Source organism: Pelodiscus sinensis, chromosome 7, assembly GCF_052426305.1.
Source record: "Pelodiscus sinensis isolate ZL-2025 chromosome 7, ASM5242630v1, whole genome shotgun sequence".
NCBI lineage: Eukaryota > Metazoa > Chordata > Testudines > Trionychidae > Pelodiscus > Pelodiscus sinensis.
This window is the reverse complement of record NC_143058.1, coordinates 57,660,687-57,683,947: the sequence shown is the minus strand read 5'-3', so window position 1 is coordinate 57,683,947 and position 23,261 is coordinate 57,660,687. Positions and strand designations below refer to the sequence as shown.

The 23,261-nt window shown below is 41.2% G+C and overlaps 1 protein-coding gene across 1 annotated transcript; it reads right to left on the bottom strand.

The window, feature by feature from the left end:
* Positions 1-7: 7 nt before the first annotated feature.
* On the bottom strand, positions 8-23,046 carry WDR12 (WD repeat domain 12). Its single transcript, XM_006130507.5, has 13 exons — positions 22,802-23,046; positions 17,913-18,007; positions 16,373-16,467; positions 15,224-15,330; positions 13,913-14,028; positions 13,386-13,540; positions 12,964-13,009; positions 10,895-10,980; positions 10,551-10,691; positions 8,963-9,068; positions 7,136-7,268; positions 4,679-4,751; positions 8-3,781 (listed from the first exon to the last, which is right to left on the bottom strand). The coding sequence occupies exons 1-13, from the start codon at positions 22,840-22,842 to the stop codon at positions 3,704-3,706; spliced, it is 1,272 nt and encodes a 423-aa protein (XP_006130569.1). The 5' UTR covers positions 22,843-23,046; the 3' UTR covers positions 8-3,703.
* Positions 23,047-23,261: the final 215 nt, after the last annotated feature.

Below are 23,261 nucleotides of genomic sequence, written 5' to 3'. Positions count from 1 at the left end.
TAAAAATTAACTTCATAAAAATACTTTATTTTTTTTAAATACAATCATTTAATTAAAGCATATACATTTTCTTTTACAAAAACAGAGGTAAGGACCTGAACATCACCAGGTAAATAGGCTAGTTGAATAAGTTTGTGGAATGGTCATAAAAGCAGTCCAGTATTCTCAGACTATGCTTTATTCCACACTACAGTCTCAGTCCTGCACCTGTGCTCATGCACAATAATTTGCAAGATCAGTGCTTTAAAAAAAAAAAAAAAGCATTAGCGTTCTTCTTTTCTATATGCCAACTTCAAAAAATAAACTCACAAGCAAGCTATTGGTTAGACTAGCTACAGAAGATTAAAATATTTTACTAACTTAAAAGGGAGGGAAAAGTAAATATCTGATAGGGCCCCCCCCCCTTCCCTATCCAAAATTTAAAAGGTACTGAAAATAAAGTAAGGGGGTAAAGTTAGGCCATCACTTTCAATTGTTAATAGTCCTCACTCAGGCAAAAATGAAAAAATGCTGCAGTGTGATCATTTGTCATTCACCTTGTAGTTAAACTAATTCTCACTCTCTTTGTATAGTTCCTTGGTCTAGGTGTGTGGTTAGGACACAAAATTGTACAAGCATACATATTTGTAAGAAATATAATATTCAGTGCAGATACCCAAGCACCCTTAATTTCAGAGAATTAGCGTGTTACAAGAACTCATTCACTATTTGCCCCCTAGTCTGAGATAAACTTATACTGACCATTCAAATAGCATGCGTGTGGTTACCTCAGTTGTAGCTTGGAAAATAACTCCTTCATAAAGATCTTTGTAAATTAGACCATAGGACCTGAACAGAATCCATATAACATTTTCAAGGCCATTAAACAATTTTCTTTACTCTCTATGTACATTGTTAAGTAAAGAGCAGGAGAGGTACCTGATATTATTGGAGACAAGATTACATCAGTCTCATAACACTGGGACTGTTATCGTGCTTTTCTAAATTAAAACAAAAACCTGAACCTTTTGAATTACAACCTGTTTGTAAACAGAAAATAGCTTACACCCAGGACAATGCATCATAATATAATTTCAAAAGGCCCTTTTTTGAATGGTATACTAGATCACTTAAAGCTTCAGCTGGTCACTCCAGTGATGCAAATGTAGCAGACACAAGGTTTGACTCAATACCTGACTCTCAATTCTATGTTGGAAAACTGCAGAGCTTCCAATAATGGATACAATTTTACCACTACTAACTGTTAGATTTCTTTTAGTTTGTTTCTTTAAAACATCAACATTGATACGTACTCCCAGGAAAAATTTTGTAGGAAGAGCAGAATTCTGAAGATGTAGCTACTGTAGCCTCATACTGTAATGAACAGAGGATAAGACTGACAAAAGAGATAACCTTAGAAAAGAACACAAAACAGCAGCTCACTCTGAGTTCTGGTACTAAAGGGGAAATCCAAGAACAGAAATTAATGTGACTTTAATATGTCTTCGAAAGATCCATAGGCCTATGAGACTGAGGGTTAAAAACATGAGTTCTTGGGGGAACCAAATATTATATATTCATTTATGTGCATCCATTATTCTTATAGCTTGTGGAAATGTTAAAAGGTGGGTAATTGGATAACAGTGTAACTTGTGAAAAATCTCAGCAGTTACAGAGTTACCTGCACCCACAGAGCAGGGCAGCAGCTGGCTATCCAGGAGTGGGGCGGGAGCCTGTGTGTAATCATGAACGTTAGCCAATAAGCCCAAGCTTATTGGCTAACCATTTACATGGTTACATTTTTACATTCTTGATAGCTTGTACTTACTGTTTTGTCTGTCAAAGTTACTAATTAGAAAATAGAACCATAGGTCATTCACACACTGTTAATTGAAGTAATACTCCCTGACTGATGTATCCATTTTTTTATCGGTTGGTACTGTGGAAAACTTAAGCAGCAGTATCTTTGATTAAAAAACCCCCACAATAACAGTTCAAATGGTTGTGTGCATACGACTTTTTTCTTAATCATTAATGTATATTGTAACCTTTGGAACATTACTTATTTATCTGAATACAAGTGTGGATGTCATTGTCACTATATATTCAAACCACAGACCCTTTTTAAATTCCAATTTTTTTTTTAAATTAGAAAATAGAATAGTTCCCTCGGTTACTTTTTAAAAGACTGGGTAAGCTACAAACCTAGGCATTCTCAGAGGAGTAGCCGTGTTAGTTTGTAATTTTAAAAACAAAGCAGTCCTGTGGCACCTTAGAGACTAGCTCATGATATAGTATAGACATATCATAGGATTAGTTCCTCTGATATCCTAAATTACTTGTAGACCATTTCATGGGGCAGAACACTTCCAGTTGAGTTTGTAATTAAAACAGTACCAGCAGGGGAGAAGGTGAGCCCACACAGATGTTTAGCTAGTTATTTAGAAGACTGAAGCCTTGTGAAATTTTAGTATTTTCCTCCCACCACAGAACAGGTGAATTGATTAGGGTTCTAAAATAAAGCTGGCTATGCATTAAATGCCACCTCCTCATCACACCTAAATACACATATTGTGCCTAATAAATTGTAAAGAAAACTTGCATCAGGGCACTGTTGTTTGTAGATGTGAAAAATATACTAACAAAGATCTAAGCACTTAACTTGCTCAGTTACAGAAGAACGTGTTCTAGTACTGAGATTCTCAAGCAACTCTGACATGTGGTGAACCCTTATTAATTGATAGGACAACAGATTTTAGATAAAGCTGATTTACTAATTTCATGTGATGAGGGCAAAAAGAAAAAAAATACACACAGAACTCCTTGGTGCATCCAGTTAAGATGACACTCACAATAAATAGATCCAATAAAACATTCCTTTGTCTGCAGTCTTTTTGTCAATTGGTATTTAGAGCTTCAGTTTGTACTAAGGACCCTGTAAAACTTCACAAGAAGGGGTTCCTTAACAGTCAGATATTCTATTAATGTAATAGTAAATAATATGTTAATGAATTGATTTTTTTTCTGCAATACCAGTCAGTACTTTTCTCAAAGTGTACATTTACACCGCCTTAACTTATAAATGTCAAGAACCAGAATATTCCATTTTTTTCCAATAAAATCAGGAGCAAGCACCTTGAAAATACAAGGGTGACAACATTTGCATCACAAACATATTAAGGACCTTATCATAATTATATTTATTTCAGTGGAAGCAAGAGCAGACATTGTTCAGGGTGAGAGTTGAATCTAGGTAAGAAGCACCTCCAGCCCCCAATGGAGCAAATGGGATTTGTGGAACTCACGTACTTATTGAGCTCAGATTATAATATACTCAACTTTAGTTAAAACCTTTATTAAAAAAGGGAATGTGAATTAATACAAAATAATTTAGTCCAGTGAATAATTTGTCTAGAATCTCAGTAACACTTTACTTTTAATAAACTCTACTATTCTTTATATCGTCCTTATGAGAGAAAAGGGGAGAAATGTTGGATTTCAATATCAGACTAGATAAGCACAAGACTGCTTGACTGTTCTGTCTGTTATAAATACACATATATGTTGCTATAATACAAAACCCATAAATGGCTGCTCTCCACTAGAAAATAGAAGCAGTGTTTCCAGTGGGCAGATTTCTTCAGATGCTGGACTGTAAGTTACCTAGAAGCTTCAAACACTTTAAGGCTATTGGAAAGTAACTTCTAAAATCTTGCATCCGTTTTCATGCTCCAACATCAGAAGTTGTTGCTGAATATCTATAGGAATAAAGCTTGTTGTCTGCCCCTCCACTCAACAGCAGCTGTAATGGGGAAAAACAAGTTGTACTCATTATCAAACCAAGAAAATATCCACACAGTTTTTGTACCTGGGCAACATATATGAACTGAATAAATATTTTAAATAATTCCTTAGTCTGATTTTTCTCTCAGAAGAGTTAAATATCAGAAGTAACCAACGCTGGTGATGTGAACCCCACAGCCTGTTTTAAGTGGCTCAGAATCAGAAATGATACAGGCTTATAACTTACCATTCTATTAAAACCAATTAGGGGAAGGTAAAAGTTAAAATGTCTGAAGTGTTTACTGGTCTGCTACATCTTAGTCTAAGAGGAAGGGTCCCTAAAACTATGGAGTTAGGATCTCCAAAACTTGTGCTGTGCTTAGATACGTGCAGGTCCCCCCAGCCCCCCTCCCGTGCTCCTGCCCTTGCCACAAAGAAGTGGCAACACATCTTAGCCAGCTCTAATGCCACAGAGGAGAAAATGCTGCTTAGAGGAGCACAGGATTAACTTTCATCATAAGTTCCCATGCCCAGAAAAAGAAACATGCCACCGTGAGTGGCTATTTTGACTTCTATCCTTCCTTGTTTTTTTCTTCCTAATGCTTTGGTGCACAGCTTTCATGTAATCCCTCTGGAGAAGAGGGTGATGGCCATCTGGTACTGAATAGCCACTTTCCTCCTATAGCGTCTACCCTAATCCCTCTCTGTATATAATGAAGGCCTTCTAATCTCCTCCATGCCACACAACAAAAGGGAGCATATGATCCACATACACAAATAGAAGACATCCAAAAGTAAAAAATTAATTGTTCTCTAGTTTAGAAGTAAATATCAAAACATACCATCATCAGCCCCCTTTCCCATCCAAAACGCACACATTCGGGGGGGAAAAAAAATCTGTTACTAAAGTTCTTACCCCTGCTTCTGTCCATTCCACACACAAGACCTTGTCTTCATGAGCAGCCAAATCATAGAGAGGAGCCTTGCAACTGATAAGATACACATTTAGTCATAAACCTTAAAATTAGGTAAAAATATTATATATACCATTTTTCACTCCTAGAAGATTCTGGGTTTGATCAATTTATAATCTTTTAACATTTAGAAACCATATAGAGATAGAGAACAGAATTAAGCCATATCTGAATTCGTTGATTACGAAGAGCTGCACAACAGCTGTTCTTACTTACAGTATATATTTCTATAAACCTATGCCTACACTAGGTATACAGATCATTGTAACTAGACAGTGGTGCAGGAGGTCTACACAAGACATATTCTCTTTTATCCCACATGCATTATATTATACCACCAGAAAGTTGCATTTCCTCTGGAATAGTGGTTTTTTGAAAAATTTTGAAGGGCTTTCTGGAAGCCTAGAGGAATTGTGGATTAAGAAGAGGTCAAGCTTTGAATAGCGATGCCATTTCCTACACCTTTCCGCCAAATGAAAACCTAGGGTGAACATTTAACTCTCATTTCTGATTCAGTAAGAAAGTCTCATCAGAATCCTATTGATGAGTAGTTGCAAAGCATCCAGGGCAAGGCCATGGAGGATGTTCTGTGTGCACCTCGAGAACAGAAGCAGAGCTAATTAGCTACTGGCAAAACCTTTAGTGTCACCATCTTAGAGTGGCTAGTTCTTATACAGTATCTGAGGATTATATTCAATCAAGGAATGTAATCCTGACCAGGATCATGGACTGGTGAGAGAGAAAGTTATTCAAGGTGTGGCACCAGGAGCAGTAGCTGCATAACTCAGAATGGAGGAAACAATTCTCTGTATTTCTGTGATGAGCTAGCTTTAAACACTGCAGCACTAAACCAAGAGGATGAAAGCTCTGATTAGTATGAAAAAAAAAAAAAAAAAAAAAGAGTGATAATTCCTCTGGGGCCACTGACTACTCCAGATGGTTACAGATGAGTGGGACATGTGTGTGTTTGAGAAGTGTTGTGGAAACCGTTATGGAGGAATATATGATAACACAAACATATTTAAAAGATTTTTATTAAAGCTAATGTTTGAAATCGGTGCACAGATTTAGCTGAAAGGCTCTGTGCAACTGGGGTTATGCTTGGATTATCCAAAAAAAAAAATCTTTTAGAAAGTAATGAGCTACATACCATACATAACCAGCATTGACCTAGATTTACATGTGCAAGTTTTTAGGTAGCAGGGAATAAGTGTTTGGGTATATCACCCATGGGAAGTTTTACAGAAGTAGTTGTGATAAGTGGATAGGTATATGGATGGGGGATTATCCCTCAGCTCTTTCGGGAAGATATACTGTACTAAGAAAAAATCTACAAGTCTATGAAGTCCAAGACATCTAGCCAAGCAGTCACTACCCATTTCAAGTCAAATGTAGTTTGACCTAGACCAGTGGCTCTCAACCTTTTTAGACTTGTCTATACCTTCAGGAATCTGATATGTCTGGCAAGTTTCACCTCACTTACAAAATCAGTGTCACAACATACTATTCCTGAAACTTTTCTTACTTTCTCATTTTTAACTTATACAATAAATAGATTGGAATATAAATATTATACTTACATTTCAGTGTATCATACATAGAGCAGTCTATACAAGTCTTTGCCCTTATGAAATTTTAGTTTACACTGACTTTGCTAGAGCTTTTTATGTAACCTGTTGTAAAATATTTACCCCTGTAATACACTTCTGTGTATCCCCAGAAGTACATATACCCAGAGCCCTGCAAATTTGCAGATACTGCTTAATATCTGCATCTGTGGATATGGATACAAATTTTGTATCTAGAACCATGCAAATTAGCAGATATCCATATTATATCCAGTTACCTGCAGATGTGGATGCAGATATCTGCAGCTCATTTTTGCAAATACAGATGTGTGCAGGGCTCTACATATACCCCAAGTTGAGAACCACTGACCCAGTCGTCTCGCTTTTGCAAATACCTGGTTCAGATACAAACTACTCCTCTCTTTGCAGCTGTTTATTATGAAACATCCACAAATGGGGAGCAAATTAAAATACGCATGTTAAGCTTCTTCTGGAAGACCGAGTATATTCTACTCCTAAAAATCTTGATAGCATAACTATGATTTAAAAAAAATTAAACTCATTAGCAATATTACTAATGGAACCTCTTTCCATGATATCCCACTCTATACAGTATTGCCAGAAAATCTTGGGTGGGAAGGTCAATGAGGCTGATTTCAGTGTCATGCCACAGAGTGTCTGGCAGAAGGCAAATGCATTTCTTGCTCTTCTATTATATGTGTCTAATCTCCATAGGGAATTCAGCTGGAGTCTCCACTTAGCTTCATTTTTTTGTGTCATTAGACGTGAAATTCCAAATGCTACCTCTGAATATTAAAGAATGGTATTTACCTCCGTGTGTCCCAAATCTTGACAACATTGTCTAGAGAACCAGAGATTAGCTGTTGGTCATGTGTGGGGGACCACTTTACAGATGTCACCCAGCCAGTGTGAGAGGTCAAAGAGAGGAGTACCAAGGAACCATCTGGGACAGAGAAAATGAAAGACCATTATCCTAATTTACAGACACGTATATCAGGTCAGTTTAAGATATTTATAAAATATGCCAGTTTACAAGAAGCAGTCAAGACTAATATATGTGGCAGCAGGGTAGTTCTTCCTTCTCATCATGTCATAAGATTGTTTCAGGCAGCATGAGAGTATGCACAAAAGTTCCTGTAGAGAGGACAAAAATCTAACCACCTCTTATTGTTACCAAATGCTTTTAAAGAGTTTCTCTAATGGGGACGACAGAATGGCTCTAGGGAGCATTCTGTAATGGGTAATGGGACATGGAGCCTTTTGTCTCTAGATTATTGATTCAAATCTGGCCTGATTTGTAGAGACTTTAAAACAAAAAAAAACAAAAAACAAAAAAAAAAAGATTCCTGTCTGGCTTATGTGTGGTTGTCTCAGATAGTACCATGAACTGCAATGATTGGGAGCCACTGCAGATGTGCAAGAAGTCCAAAGATTGATCAGATATTTAATCAGCTACATTTTCACTTCTATAGATTGTTTCTCCTAGTCAAGGTTTAGACACCCTGGCATTTAATCCATTTAACAGTGGATTAAATGAATGGGTGTGCCTCAAAAAGGCAAAAAGCAATAGTACTCAGAATAGCCAATTCAATGAGCTACTGCTGTGATCAGTTGCAACAAGATTCAGAGAGCAAGGGGGGGGGGGAACGAGGGTCACTTTACTCAGTCAGGTGAGCAGGTTTGCAATGCAGTGTAGAGAGGATCCAGGTTAATTCACCTTTTCCTCTCTCCACTGCACCTGTTAATTTTTGGCTAAAACGGTCTCGCTCCCTGTGATGGAGCGTATTTGCCCCGCACTGTTCAAGAGGGGGTTAACTCAGCCCAGAGGATAGGGGAGGTCACATCCCCTTTAGCTTACTGGATGTGCTCCGGCTGCACTAGTATAAGAGAGAGCTGCTCAGCTCAATTGGGGCAGGTGGGCAGGGAAGAAGGAGCAGCCTTGGCAGCTGCAGCCTCAGCGACAGCCCCGGTCAGTGAGGCTGTTTGGGAGGCACCAGTTGACCGATCAGCACTCCTGGGAACACACTGCATGTGGAGAACGGTAGGAAGGAGCCCAGGGTGGAGGACTGGCCCCCACTAGCTCAGAATGCATCAGCTGGAACCCCCACTGAGCAGGCAGTGTTCACCATCACTGCCAACAGGGCCCTGGGCTGGTATTCGTTGAAGTGGTAGGGCCCGGGTCCCACTACCTTCCACCCCCACCAGGACAACCCTGCTCCCCGGCTCATCCGGAGGGAGGGGTATACCTGTGAGCACAGCCAGCAAAGCCCTTCATACCCTGAAAGAAGGGAAGTGTGTTTGGGACTAGGCCTGAGAGGCCATATTTAACCTAGTATATGTGAACTAGATTTTGGGACGAAGCCATAGTTACCATATTTACCCTAATAGGGGTGAACTAGACTTTGGGACTAGGCCCAGGAGGCAGAACCTGCCCTAACTGAGGAGTGGCACTTTGGGATGATAGGCAAGGGGTGCCCCGGGCACTAGAACGCCCCTTGATACTCCCCAGATCGAAATGCTGTTACAGTCAAATAACAAGGCTTGTGTGTGCCTCATGAAATGTATATACTCCCTTCTCTCAACACACATTATGAATCTGAGAAGTCATATGTGTTATACACACTTTGTTTTGCTCACCTTTAGTGCGGGGATCCCATAATCTAATGTGTCTGTCAGTGCTACCAGATGCTAGACGTCGACACAGTTGTGAGTAGGAAATAGAGTTAAACACTTTGTTTCCGGTCTGCATAAGAAAAGTTGTCATAAATTAGGAACTACTCATAACTCATATAGAAGTTTTAAATTCAAACTGAACTGGGTTGGTCCTGGGGCCGGTTTTGTTCAACATCTTCATTAATGATCTGGATGATGTTTGTGGATGACACTAAGCTGGAGGGTAAGATAGTTACGCTGGAGGATAGGCATGGGGTCCAGGGTGACCTAGCCAAATTGGAGGACTGGGCCAAAAGAAATCAGAGTCCTGCACTTGGGATAGAAGAATCCCATTCACTGCAAGGGTGTGTCTAAACTACATGGCTCCATCGATGGAGCCATGTAGATTAGGCTGATCGGCAAAGGGAAATGAAGCCGCGATTTAAATAATCGCGGCTTCATTTAAATTTAAATGGCTGCCGCGCTGAGCCGACAAACAGCTGATCAGCTGTTTGTCGGCTCAGCGCGCTAGTCTGGACGCTCCTGCGCCAACCTGAAAGCCCTTTATCGACCTCCCCGTTATGCCTCGTAGGATGAGGTTTATCAGGGAGGTCGATAAAGGGCTTTCATGTTAGCAGGGGAACGTCCAGACTGTCCCGATCTGCCGACAAACAGCTGATCGGCAGAGTGGGGCAGCCATTTAAATTTAAATGAAGCCGCGATTATTTAAATCGCGGCTTCATTTCCCTTTGCCGAACAAAGAAATCTACATGGCTCCGTCGACGGAGCCATGTAGTTTAGACGTACCCCAACTGATTGGGAACTGACTGGCTAAGCAGCAGTTCTGCAAGACGGACCTGGGGATTAAAGTAGACAAGAAGCTGGATATGAGTCAGTGTATCTTTGTTGCCCAGAAGGCTAAAGGCATATTGGGCTGCATTAGTAGGAGCACTGCCAGCAGAATGAGAGAAGTGATTATTCCCCTCTATTTGGCACTGGTGAGTGAGGCCACATCTGAAGTATTGCATCCAGTTTTAGACCTCTTCCCCATCCCCACTACAGAAAAGATGTGGACAAACTGGAGAGTCCAGCAGAGTTAAATAAAATGATTAGGAGGCTGGGGCGTGTAATTTATGACCAGAGGCTAAGGGAACTGGGCTTATTTAGTCTGCAAAAGAGAAGAGCGAGGGAGGTTTTGGGACCAGCCTTCAACTACCTGAAGGGGGTCTCCAAAGAATGGAGCCATGCTATTCAGTGATGACAGATGACAGAACAAGCAGCAATGGTCTTAAGTTTCAGTGTGGGAGGTCTAGGTTGGATATTAGGGAAAACTATTTCCCTAGGAGGGTAGTGAAGCACTAGAATGGGTTGCCTAGGGAGGTGGTGGAATCTCCATCCTTAGGCCAGGCTTGACAAAACCCTGGCTTGGATGATTTAGTTGGGTTTAGATTCGCTTCGGGCAGGGGGTTAGACTCGATGACCTCCTGAAGTCCTTTTCAACCCTAATCTTCTATAATTCAGTGAGGAATCTGACAAAAAAAGCTTTAACGGACAACATGTAAAGAAATCTCACCAAAGTTGATTTGAGACCTCCTGTCTCAACATCCCATATTTTAATTGTGTGGTCCCATGATGCACTACAAATTTCTTCAGCATCTGACCAGAGCACAGAGGAGACTGCTTCCGTATGGCCAGAAAAAGTTGCAACAGGAGTCTAGAAATTAAATAAAATATTAAGATCAGAAAAATAGTGGATTAGTTATAGTAGGGGGAAAAATAATATGTCAACTAATAAACATCTTGATATGTAGATTAAATTTCAGATTTCATCAGAAATGTTCCCCTACTTATATTTATCAAAGAGAAAAATATTCTCCATTTCCATGCTTTTCAGGTTCTACACAAATCCTGACTTACCCTTGTTAGTCCAAGCTGTTCTATTTTCTGCTTCTTCCTTGGTCTGTTTGCAGCTTCCTCCATTTCATCCTCTTCATCTGTAGGCACTACGATGGAAAGCAAGTCAAATTTGATTTAGAAAGGCCTGGGATGCATTCCCAGCTATACACTTGATCAATATTATTATCCCCATTTTACACCTGAGGAATTCAGCCACAGAGAAATTAATTCAGATCTTCCACGTCCCAGATGAATTTTTCATCTACAAAAGCATCCTTCCTCCATGGGTTTAAAAAAAACAACACACACACACACACACACACACACACACACCCAAAATAAATCCATACTATGGTTTATACACACTCATTCTAGATTTTAGATATAAACATTTATTCACATAAAAATATAAATGGATATTTTGAAAGGACACATTCAACTGGCTAAAGAAAAACTGTGGTTATTTTAAGTAACCTATTCAGAATCAATTTAGTCAGCATATTGTCCCTTCAGTCACAATGCCATTGAAAGAAGATTAGGGAAAGAGTTCACAACTACAAAATGTACAAGCCTACTGAATGCTAAACATCTGTAAATGGTATTTGGAAAAAAGATATCCAGTTGGCAGCCATACTTGAAATCTAAATGCACAAGTTAAAAACAACAAATGGTCTGGTAGCACTTTATAGACTAACAAAATATGTAGATGGTACCATGAGCTTTTATTGGCAACGCCCACCATCTACATGTTTTGTTAGTCTATAAAGTGCAACCAGATCATTTGTTGTTTTTTTTCTATACAGATTAACTCAGCTACCCCTTGAAGCTTCTGCATAAGTTAAGTTTGGGCTACAACCCTGTAATGACATCTGAGCAGAGGTCTGCCACATGAGATCTGTGCAGATTGGGGGACTTAATCGGTTTTAAGTAAACACAGTGTCCATTTCTGCAGAAAAATCAGAAGTTAATTGTCAAAACTGAATTTTCTAACACAACCTTGGTGTAGTTATTTCTGCATCATAATAAGTGACTATAGTGAGGTGTGGCCTCCCTGTAAGATTGATGGGGAGGGGCCACTCCCCAACCTCTGGTGGGTGAAGCCAGGCAAGCTACACCCCCACAGGAAGCAAAGGGGTGGGACAGGAAGTTTAAAAGTCAGACCCTACAGCTCAGTTGGGCAAGAAGTGAGCAGAGGACTCCTGACTGTTGTCAAGTCCTGTACCAGAGTAAAAACTCTAAAGTGCTGAGGACCTTGAGGAACTACTGGAACTGCTGCTGGCCATGTACCCCAGAGAGACAGAGCCACCCCAAAAAATGGAGGTAGAAGCCAGGAGGGGTAGCCCAGGGGCACTAGACATTAGTCTAGTTTGGGGGCCGAGTTCTATGTCAGTGTGTTTCTGTGATGCAGTGATGGAGGGTTCCGTCAGTCATGGACCACGACTGGGACCCAGTGGAGTAGGATGAGCCTGGACTACTTCACTCCCTGAAATGAGCTGCATGCCTGGAATTGGCAGCCTCCACAGCTTAGGCTGGATGGCCTGAGGCTGCTTATTGCTCTGCCCCAGCCAGAAGGCCAGAACTGCTGAGACTGCTAATTCCCCTACTGAGCATTGCATTTTTTACACACACCATAGCGAGGAGGCATGGCTACAAACCACTAGTGACAAATAATAAAAGTATGTACATGCTTAACTTTACCACCACAAATAGCCTCATGAATTTCAATGGGACCACTCACACTAGTGATAAAGTTATGCATGTATTTGTTTGTCTTAGCTTTTATATAGAGCTCTAGACCTTCATAGCACTTTGCAGATGCTAATAAATCCCTACCACAACTTTTGAAAGGCAATTATATTTAAGGAAAACCCCACAAGAATACATTACTCTCAAAAACTGAAAAAGTAGTAACGCTTCAAAACAGTTTCTGGTGTAACTGAAAAGAAAATATATACAACTTCAAAGATACAATACCCATTTTGAAGGTTAAAAATGTATTCAGAAGTTTGTCGTTCCAGGTAACTACATTTTAAAATTCTAAAATTAGAGCCAAAACCCCCAAGAAAGTATTTCTATAATATTCATCTTACCTGCAGACCATATCTTTAACATCTTATCCCAGGATCCACTGCAAAACTAGATAAACAGAAACTTTCATTTAAAAGATTATGTGAACTAGCTGGATTTTTACATAAGTCATAGAAAGTCATATTTTTGCTAAAAATGTTGCCTCTGCTACCAAGATAATCTTTGTATGCAATATTAAAGGTTCTGTGTCTTTTCTTTTCAACACAACCCATTACTTCTATTACATCAAATACAAGTCTATTACTAATTGCTTTGGTATCCCCAATTAATACATGAGCTTATATAAATAGTATGCACTTACAATTCTTGACAATGTATGACCAATTCACATGCCAAGGACAAAAATTTGATTTTTTTTTAAACAAGGCATACAAAATCCATAACTCATTAGTTTATCATAGACCTCCATCTGCAAGTAACTCACTTTAGTTCTTGTGCAGTCAACTGCTATAGAGTCCACACTTCCAGCATGTCCTCTGCAGCAGTGAAGGGCTTTCACTTTGTTTCTCTCTACATTCCACTCCCACAAGAGGATAGTCTGATCCAGAGAAGCACTGAGTAGCAGGCACGACAAACTATCTAAGTAAAGAAGAAAGTGTCAACATACAAATCTACTTAAGGAAGTCTTTCTAAAAATCCTTTTAGAGAAAACAGGATTAAGATTTTTTAAATGTACACACTGATCCAATACAAATAAAGAGATTAATGTAAATCACAAATTTAAATGTATAGTATACTAATAAAAAAATAATGTAATTTAATTTAGAATATTTAAATAGTTATTGGAAAATACTATAGTTTGTTTTAATAGTATGTTATGAGGGATTTTACTCATATGTTATGAGGGATTTTACTCAATTATTTCATGTCTATTTAAGTAGGCAACTTAATCTCTATGTTTTTCAGTACATTCCTCTAGCCCCACTCCCAACTAGTATAAGGTGTACAGACCTTTTTTCACCCATGCCACATCTTTCACCACCTCTGTGTGCCCAGCAATTGTCATGATGGATTTGCCGTCTATAGACCAGATGCGAGAAGTCTGGTCATAAGAGCCAGTCAAGATCCTAAGGGATACAGACATTGAAACATTTTTTTAAAACCAATGGTGCTTCATGAAACATCTTTTCAATGAGAAACTTAGAATATTAGCATGATAACCACTTGAGAGACCTGACTAAAGAAAATCTCTTAGGTAAATCTTAGTTTTCTTTAAAATAAAATTCACAAATTAATTTATTTGCAAAAACTAGATCAAATATGGATTTTAATAGGTTCAAAGCAAAGGTTAGGGAATGAATAAACTGTGGACTTCTTGGTGAGGTGCACAGAAGAAATGAAACAAAGATGAAGTGAGAATATTGATAGTTTTGGAAAATTAAATGCTGAAGTTTTCTGTATACAGCCCTGAGAGGATACAAATGTTTACCTGTGGATAGACATTGGTATGCACTGATCCGCAGGACTTTACTCCCAAGAGACACTACTGCCAATGGAGAGGAGAGAGGTCCCTTTGCTCCCAGGAGCCAGCGCCCCGAACCAACAGCTCTTTGAACTGTACAACCCCCTACAGGAGATGCTGAGGGCAGAGGGAAGTACAGCAGCACAGCTGGGAGGAGCTGCCAGCACAGGGCTCCTCTCCATTGCCCACAGTGTCTCTTGGGAGTAGAGCCTTGAGGATCAGCAGATACCGATGTCTACCACAGACAGACATTTGTAGCCACACAGGGCTCTACTCATGTCTAATTTAAGACCAACCAAAGAAAATTCATTATTCTTTACACTGACCATCTAGTCCGTAAATAGCAAAACATTTTTTCAAGACATTAATAAATGTGGGAGTTTCAGTATAATAATAAAGGCAAAGGGTTTTGAAACTCTAGTTATAAACTAGAATTAATATTTCAAGTAAAAAAATGTTGAAATGTTTATGTGAAGACAAGCGGTTGTTCTTGTATTAAAGACGACAGTACTGATGAGCAGCACTGACTATTAACTCAGATCAGGAGCAAATCTCATCCTTTTACACATGGTAGCCTTCCTACTTGGGTTAAAGTTATTGTCAAGATAGCATGGAGGAGCTCAAACTTCAGCTACTTTCCCAGGCACATGGCCTGTATGTATGTAAACAACTGATATAAACAGGTTAAAAATTTAGAGAGAGAAATAAGGAATAGGAATAAAACTGTTACAGAGATCTATGGAATCAGCGGGAGAAACCAAGATGGAAACTTAATCCTGGCTTTAATAGAGCTGCAATACCATTCTTCTGTAGCTTCAATAGAACTGATCCAGTCATCATGGAACATACATTCCTCAGGTTGAGGTGCTGTGTACTTTTCCACATATTCTATTTCCACCACTTCTTCCTAAACAGTCAGAAATACAAGAAGCTGGTCAGCATGGTTTGTTTTTAATCACTATGGTCTAGTACAGCATTTCCCAACCACTCTGAGCAGTAGTATCAATTTGCAAGACAAAGATATCAGCTGTTCAAACCAGAGTCCCCTGCCTACCATGTGACTGTATGCACTCTACTGTGCCTTGGAGATCAAACTGCTATTGCAAATGGGGATTCAGGTAGCCCTAATTCCTTGACAGGCAAGCATATGTTTGACTGAACAGAAGGTAAATGGAACCAATGCATCAGAACTCAGCACAAACATTCATAACTAAGGACCCAATGCTGCACACGCTTAAGAATGAGTTATTTTACTTAAGTGAGCAGTCCTACCGAAGTCAGTGGCCCTGCTCACATGATTCAAGCCACACACATGCTTATGTGTTTGCAGGATTGGAGAATGAGAGATAAGTATATCACTATGGATCAACACTACCTGTTGGCTTATCAAATTGCTGCTAATACAGTATTTACATGTAGGTTTCCACCATAAGAAAATGTTGTTCCTTTTCTTTTCTGGATTTTCCCCGCTATGGTATTATACTTAGCAGTGGAGTATCTCTAATACTTCATCTCATTTGACTCACATAGGGCCACTGATTACATACTAGCAGAGCAGGAGACAAAAGTACATTGATGGGGCATACAATGAGACCAGTTTCCCTCCAAAGTTGTCTGGTTTCATACAACAGGAGAAGGAAGTGCCTCAAGTTGCTCAATAGCAAACTCTAGTCATATTCAGGCTCCAGAGCAAGTCTTGATGAGTCCCACATGGAGTAAAGAATAATTCAGGGTCTTCAGAAAACAATAAAGGAAATTATGTGGGCTTCATCTGAAAGGCAAAGGAATGCTAAGGAAGAAAAATATATAGAGTATTCACAATATGGAGAACTTTCCTAATCAGAACTGTAAGCCAGATCAAACTTAAAATCAGAATCTGATTAAATTGTCTAGGATCTTTAAAACTCATCATCCTACAGTGCAGTCCACATAAAGTTCATATAACTTACTGTTGAGATGTTTTCCACTTCCATGTGTTTGACCAGTGACATACGCAAGAACTGGCCCTTGACAAGGAAATCAAACTCCACATATTTGTGGACCTCTAAGACAAACAAGAAAAAATGTTGAAATTTAAAGATTTAATTTACACAATCCAAAAAAAGACAGACTTCCAGAGTCATTTTTAGGGAATAAAGTCAATGGCCACCTTCTTCTCCCAGTTACAATTGTGCCCATGATCTGAAAGGGATTGCACAGGTTTAATTGAGGGATGCCTTGGGGAAAACAGCACTTAAAAGTTTCTATTAGTAGCATCTCTGGAACCAGGACTCAAGGCTTTTAGGGGGCTACCTCTTCAATTTTGGTTGCAATTTGAGATGTTAAGAACAACTTTCGAAGTCATAGGTGGGAACCCAATTATACCTCCATCTCTGCTGCAGCATCTCTGTTGTTGGTTAACCAAAGTCCAGATGCCAATCTTTGGAACCTGTCTCCCCTGGCCGCTTGTCGGGGGCGTTTCAGATCACATTGCAAGGTTTTAGTCAGCTAAGTTAAAGTTTTATTTCTATTTCTCTTTACCCCTTTCCCTTTAGATGGATAATCATCTAAACAAAATTATTTTTGTTGTTAGTACTACAACACTGTCTAGGGGGCCCAATCAAAGATCAGGTTTCCAATGTGATAAGTAATACCCAAACAGAATGGGGGGACTGGATCAGTCCTTTCCTCAAAAAGCTTACAATCTAAGTATGCAGGAAGACAAAGGCTAGGTGAGACAAAGTGAGAACAATAATGCAACAGTAAGATTGTTTTTATTTTTAGGATACACCTATTGTGTCAATGAAGGGTTTTACACTCTTGATTTCCCCCTATCCTGCATACAATCAGTCCTGTGCAAGCTGACCCATACTTGTGTATGGTTCTACGAATTTCAATCAAACTCTGGTTTAGTCTACATTTAAAAGTTATATCACCATAGCTATATGTGAAAAAACACCATGGTGCTATGAAAAAACCCACATCCTTTTATTAACGTAACTAAAGGTATTCGGGGGAAGGGAAGTTCCTACACTGACAAAAACTTTCTCTTGGTGTAGAAAGCTATGTCTACATTAGGAAGCTACGCCAGCATAGCTTTGCCAACATAACCACTATACAGTACCCACACAAATCTTTCCATCATCTGCATGAATCTGAGTGCAAATCAAGAGCTATATTTGTAATAATCATGCACAATGCCTAAAAACTTACAGACACTATAACACAAGTAATAACTTCTAAAGGAGGCAAGATCCTCTATAAAAATTTGAAAGGAGAATTTATCCCAACTGACAATTGTTTTTCCAACCAAGGGATCTTAATGAATCTTACATATGTGCTTTGCTGCACTCATGTTCGTAAGTCTTTGCAGGAATGTGATCTTTGTATTTTAAACCTCTATGTTTTACATATTTATGAAAAGATTCTAAATACTTTAGCATGTTCCTGGGTTTTTTTTAAACAGTACTCCTTTTCCTAAAACAGGTAAATCACCTTCCAAACACATACCATGTTTAGCTTCCAGCAATTTATTGATGATGTTACTGAGGTCAGTGATTTCGGAGGCTGCTGGGATAGAGAATGGAACATCATCTACTACATACCTAGAGGGAAGAAAATGGGAATTGACTTATTCATAAGTGCTGAAACTCACAGCTCAACAGATACAAAATAGGCAAATTATATAAAACTCTGTGGTACAGCTTTTTTCACAAGTGAGGGGATTAAACACTTTTCCGAAAGATCCCTTATCCCGCTTAAAATGAATCTGAGTGCAGGGAAAATGAGGGATAAAGGATCTTTCGGAAAAGGCTTTATTTTCCGAAAGCTACGTTTAGACTGGCGCTTTTTTCCGGCAAAGCTCCGAGCCGGAAAAAAGCGGCAGCCATGTTTATGCTAATGAAGCGAAGGAGGATTTAAATCCCCGCTTCAATTGCAATTGCGATATGTCTAATTTGCATCCCTTTTATGTAAAAGGGATGCAGTCTAGACACAGCCTTGCAGTTTGAATTGACACATACTTTATTCACACTTGTTTCAAGAATCCTGCTTGTACTAAGGATGTAAAATCCCATTTAATTGGTTAAACAGTTAAATGCAGTGCCGGCACAACATTTAACCAAGTAAAAGAGGTGGGGGGGGGGGGAGTCCACCACTCGCTGGGTTTGGGCCAGAGCACCCTCACCCCACAGGCAGGGACTGTTCCAGCTCAGCTGCTCACAACCCCTGCTAGGAGCTGCCACCACTCCCCCTACTCCCTCTTCAGGAAACTACCACTGCAGCTGCCCGTAATCCCCCTGCAGAAAACTGCCACTGCAGCTGCCTGTGCCAGCTTCCACAAGTTCTAGGAGTTGGCAGCCCTGTGCAGCAGGAGTGACAGGGATGGAGCAGCCCTCTGCCTGTGATGGGCTGCAGGTACGTGGGCTGCTCCCAAGTACTGGTTAACTCAGGGTTGGGCAATAATTTTTTGCCAAGGAATGGGGGAGGGGCCGGGTTACTTCTAGGTTCCCTACCCCCAGACCATGATTGGGAGCACCTTGCTCACCCCCACCTCTTTCGCCCTAAGTACCCGTGCCCCTGGCTGGGAGGAGACTTCCCATGCTCCCCTGGGCTTGGGGGCGGAGAGCATGAGAAGTTTCCTCTGCTCTGTCCCCGCCCTGCATTACGCTTAAAAGAGCCATGGCTCCTGGCAGGGTGAGAGGAGGCTTCGTGCATTCCCCCACTCCCAGGCCAATAAGGGCCCGATGGCAGGGGAGTGCATGAAGTCTTCTCCCGCCCTGCCAGGAGCATGCCGCATGTCTAAGTGCCACATGCTCCTCACAGGGCAGGGCCAGGGCGGAGGTAACTTCTCACGCTCCCTTACCCCCAACCCCTGATAGGCATGGGGATGGGGGAGCACACAAAGCCTCCTTCCACCCCGCCAGGGCGGGGACAGAGCAGAGGAAACTTCAAATGCTCCCCTTCATCCCTAGGCCCTGACTGGCCTGGGGGCACGCACGCAGCCGGGCTGGATCCACCCACATAGCCAGCCGGATCCAGGCCACGGAGGCCCTTTTGCCAACTCCTGGGTTAACTGTTACCCAGTAAGCATCATCCATTAAGCATCATCCCCTTTGGCAAGATTTTCTTAAGTTCAAAACACGTACAGCCAAGCAAGAACCAAATCACTTTTTTTGCAGCTTACTCTCTAATAGTAGCAAAAACAATAGCTTTGGAGCACTCATTCTATAGTATCTCCAAATTAATCTATAAACTTCAAGCAAAATCTAACTAGCAGAAATGCCAGTGGGACTGGGAAAGTACAGAAAATGAGCAAATATTAAAAGTAGGAATGTGAATGGATAAACGCTCTTACAAGCTGATTACCAGGTAAGGGTTAACCAGTACCTAGGGCCAGCCCTGGCCAGCTCCTAGTCCAGGAGCCCCTTGGAAGGCTTGCTTAGGCCTTGAAGCAGCAGTAGGGGGAATGGAAGGGGCTGCCAGCTTCCAGCCTGTGCAGGCTCGCAGGGAGCCAGCAGCCCAGTGCAGAGCCAGAACCAGCTGGACTGGAGCAACCCCTGCTTGTGGCAGCAGCTCCAACCCACCCACCCCCATTTAATCAGTTAACTGTTAAACATTGTTCAACCGGTTAACTAATTAAACAGGATTTTACGTCCCTAATTAAAATTATTGCTAAAGTCCCACACCTTATAGCCACGCCTTTGCCCAGGCTTAAGAGTATGACCCTGATCTTGTTCCCCCTACAAGCAGAGAGGATGCCTCTGACTAGAAGATTCATAGACTTTAAGATCAGAAGAGACCATTATGATCATCTAGTCTGACCCTCTGCACAATGCAGGCCACAGAATCTCACCCACCCCCTCCTAAAATAATCCTCTCACCTATATCTCAGATATTGAAGTCCTCAAATGGTTTAAGGATCCCAAGATGCAGAGAATCCTCCAGCAAGTGATCCGTGCCCCATGCTATAGAGGAAGGCAAAAAACCTCCAGGACCTCTGCCAATCTACCCTGGAGGAAAATTCCTTCCCGGCCCCAAATATGGCAATCAGCTGAAGCCTGAGCATGTAAGCAAGACTCACCAGCCAGACACCCAGGAAAAAGTTCTCTATAGTAACTCCTATCATCCCACCATTGGCCTATTTAGCACTGATAGTGAAAGGTCAATTAGTTGCCAAGATCATGTTACCCCATCAAACCATCCCCTTCATAAACCCATCTAGCTTAATCTTGAAGCCAGATAGGTCTTTAGCCCCCACTACTTCCCTTAAAAGGTTATTCCAGAACTTCACTCCTCTAATGGCTAGAAACCTTCATCTAATTTCGAGTCTAAACTTCCTAATAGCCAGTTTATATCCATTTGTTCTTGTGTCCACATTGGTATTAAGTTTAAATAATTCCTCTCTCTCCCTGGTATTTATCCAATATATTTAAAGAGAGCAATCATGTCTCCCCTCAGCCTTCTTTTGGTTAATGTAAACAAGCCAAGCTCCTTGAGTCTCCTTTCATAAGACAGGTTTTCCATTCCTCGGATCATCCTTGTGGCCCTTCTTTGTACCTGTTCCAGTTTGAATTCATCCTTCTTAAACATGGGAAATCAGAACTGCACATAGTAATCCAAATGAGGCCTCACCAATGCCTTGTATAACAGCACTAACACCTCCTTATTTCTACTGGAAATACCTCTCCTAATGCATCCCAACACCATATTAGCCTTTTTCATGGCCATGTCACAATGGCAGCTCAGTCATCGTGTGATCAACCAGGACTCCAAGGTCCTTCTGTTCTTCCGTTACTTCCAACTGATGTGTCCCCAGCTTATAACTAAAATTCCTGTTATTAATCCCTAAATGCATAACCTTACACTTCTCACTATTAAATTTCATCCTATTGCTATCACTCCAATTTACAAGATCATCCAGATCTTCCTGTATGAGATCCCTATCCTTTTCTGAATTGGCAATATCTCCCAATGTTGTGTCATCCGCAAACTTTATTAGTACACTCTCACTTTCGGTGCCGAGGTCAGTAATAAAAAGATTAAATAAAATTGGTCCCAAGACTGATCCCTGAGGAACTCCGCTAGTATCCTCCCTCCAACCTGACAGTTCACCTTTCAGTATGACCCGCTGTCGTCTCCCCTTTAACCAGTTACTTATCCACCTCTCAATTTTCATATTGATCCCCATCTTTTCCAATTTAACCAGTAATTCCTCATGTGGTACTGTATCAAATGCCTTACTGAAATCGAGGTAGATTCGATCCACTGCATTTCCTTTATCTAACAAATCTGTTACTTTCTCAAAGAAGGAGATCAGGTTGGTTTGGCATGATCTACCTTTTGTAAAACCATGTTGTAATTTGTCCCAATTGCCATTAACCTCAATGTCCCTAATTACTTCCTCCTTCAAAATTTTTTCCAAGTCCTTGCATACTACAGATGTCAAACTAACAGGCCTGTAGTTACCCGGGTCACTATTTTTTCCCTTTCTTAAAAATAGGAACTATATTAGCAATTCTCCAGTCAAATGGTACAACCCCTGAGTTTCTTGGATGAAGATTATCTGGGTCCCCTGATTTACTCCCATTAAGCTGTTCGAGTTTGGCTTTTACCTTGGATATGGTAATATCTACCTCCATATCCTTATTCCCATTTGTTATGTTGCCATTATCCCTAAGCTCTTCATTAGTCTCATTAAAGACTGAAGCAAAGTATTTGTTTAGATATTGGACCATGCCTAGATTATCCTTAACCTCCACTCCATCCTCAGTGATTAGCGGTCCCACTTTTTTGTTTTGTTTTTGTTTTTCCTATTTATATTGCTATAAAACCCTTTACTATTGGTTTTAATTCCCTTTGCAAAGTCCAACGCTACATGACTTTTAGCCTCTCACTTTGTCCCTACCTGCTCTAACCTCAATAAGGTAGCTTTCTTTGCTGGTCCTTTCCATCTTCCACTCCTTATATGCTTTCTGCTTTTTCTTAATCACCTCTCTGAGATGCTTGCTCATCCAGCTTGGTCTAACACACCTGTCTATAATTTTTTTCCCCTTTCTTGGGATACAGGCTTCTGACAGCTTCTGCAACTTTAACTTAAAATAATCCTAAAGGCAAAATGAGGCCCATTGGGTAAAAGTCGTGACTATAGAGCCTAGGGGGACACTCACGGATAGTTTCAGTTCACTGGGCAGAGGTTATGGGGGAAATGCTGCTTGACAGGAGAGACGAAACAAACGAACTCTCTCCTCCCCAGCTGTCCAACCCTACACAGCACCACCGGCAGCCGCAGCTTCCCGTCTAGCTGCGCTGCCCCTCACGTCTCCCCCGGCGGCGGCCTGCCCCGGCCAGAGCGCAGGAGACTGTCAGCGCCAGGCAGCACCGCCCCTCCCCCCACTCACTTGCGGTTGCCGGTGAAGAACCGAGCCTGGAGCTGGGCCATGGTGAAGGGGCGGGCGAGGCTGGCGGGGCCGCGCGCGTGTCCGTGCCGGACTGAGGACTCGCGCGTGGGTTACGGATGCCGGCGCGGCGCACCTCACAGGCGACAGAGCCCAGAGAACACGTGTCTCGGAGCTGCCGTCACTCTGCCGGCGCGGCCGCGCAGATCGAATACTCCGCCAGCGATTAGTAGAGGCTGCTCTTAAAGGAGACGGCTCCCGGAATCCCTTGTCAAGCCACGCCTCACCGGTTCCCGCGTAGGTGGCCGAGTGAGAACGGGGGCTACTCTCTTTATCTCCCTCGCGCCCCGCACCCACGGTGCAACCTCTGAGGTTCAAATGCAGAGACCCCAATCTTCTGTCATGGCAGGCTCCATGGAAACTACCGCTCTCAGCATCCAGTACGGCCCATGGGGGGGGAGGG

Bases quoted from the DNA above. Each gene is read 5' to 3' on its own strand.
- WDR12 (XM_006130507.5), bottom strand. From the start codon at position 22,842: ATGGCCCAGCTCCAGGCTCGGTTCTTCACCGGCAACCGCAA. The intron at 13,541-13,912 runs GTCTGTACACCT...TTCTTTACTTAG, and splicing joins TGTGGCATGGGTGAAAAAAG to ATAGTTTGTCGTGCCTGCTA. The intron at 9,069-10,550 runs GTGAGATTTCTT...TTTCTTATGCAG, and splicing joins GAGGTCTCAAATCAACTTTG to ACCGGAAACAAAGTGTTTAA.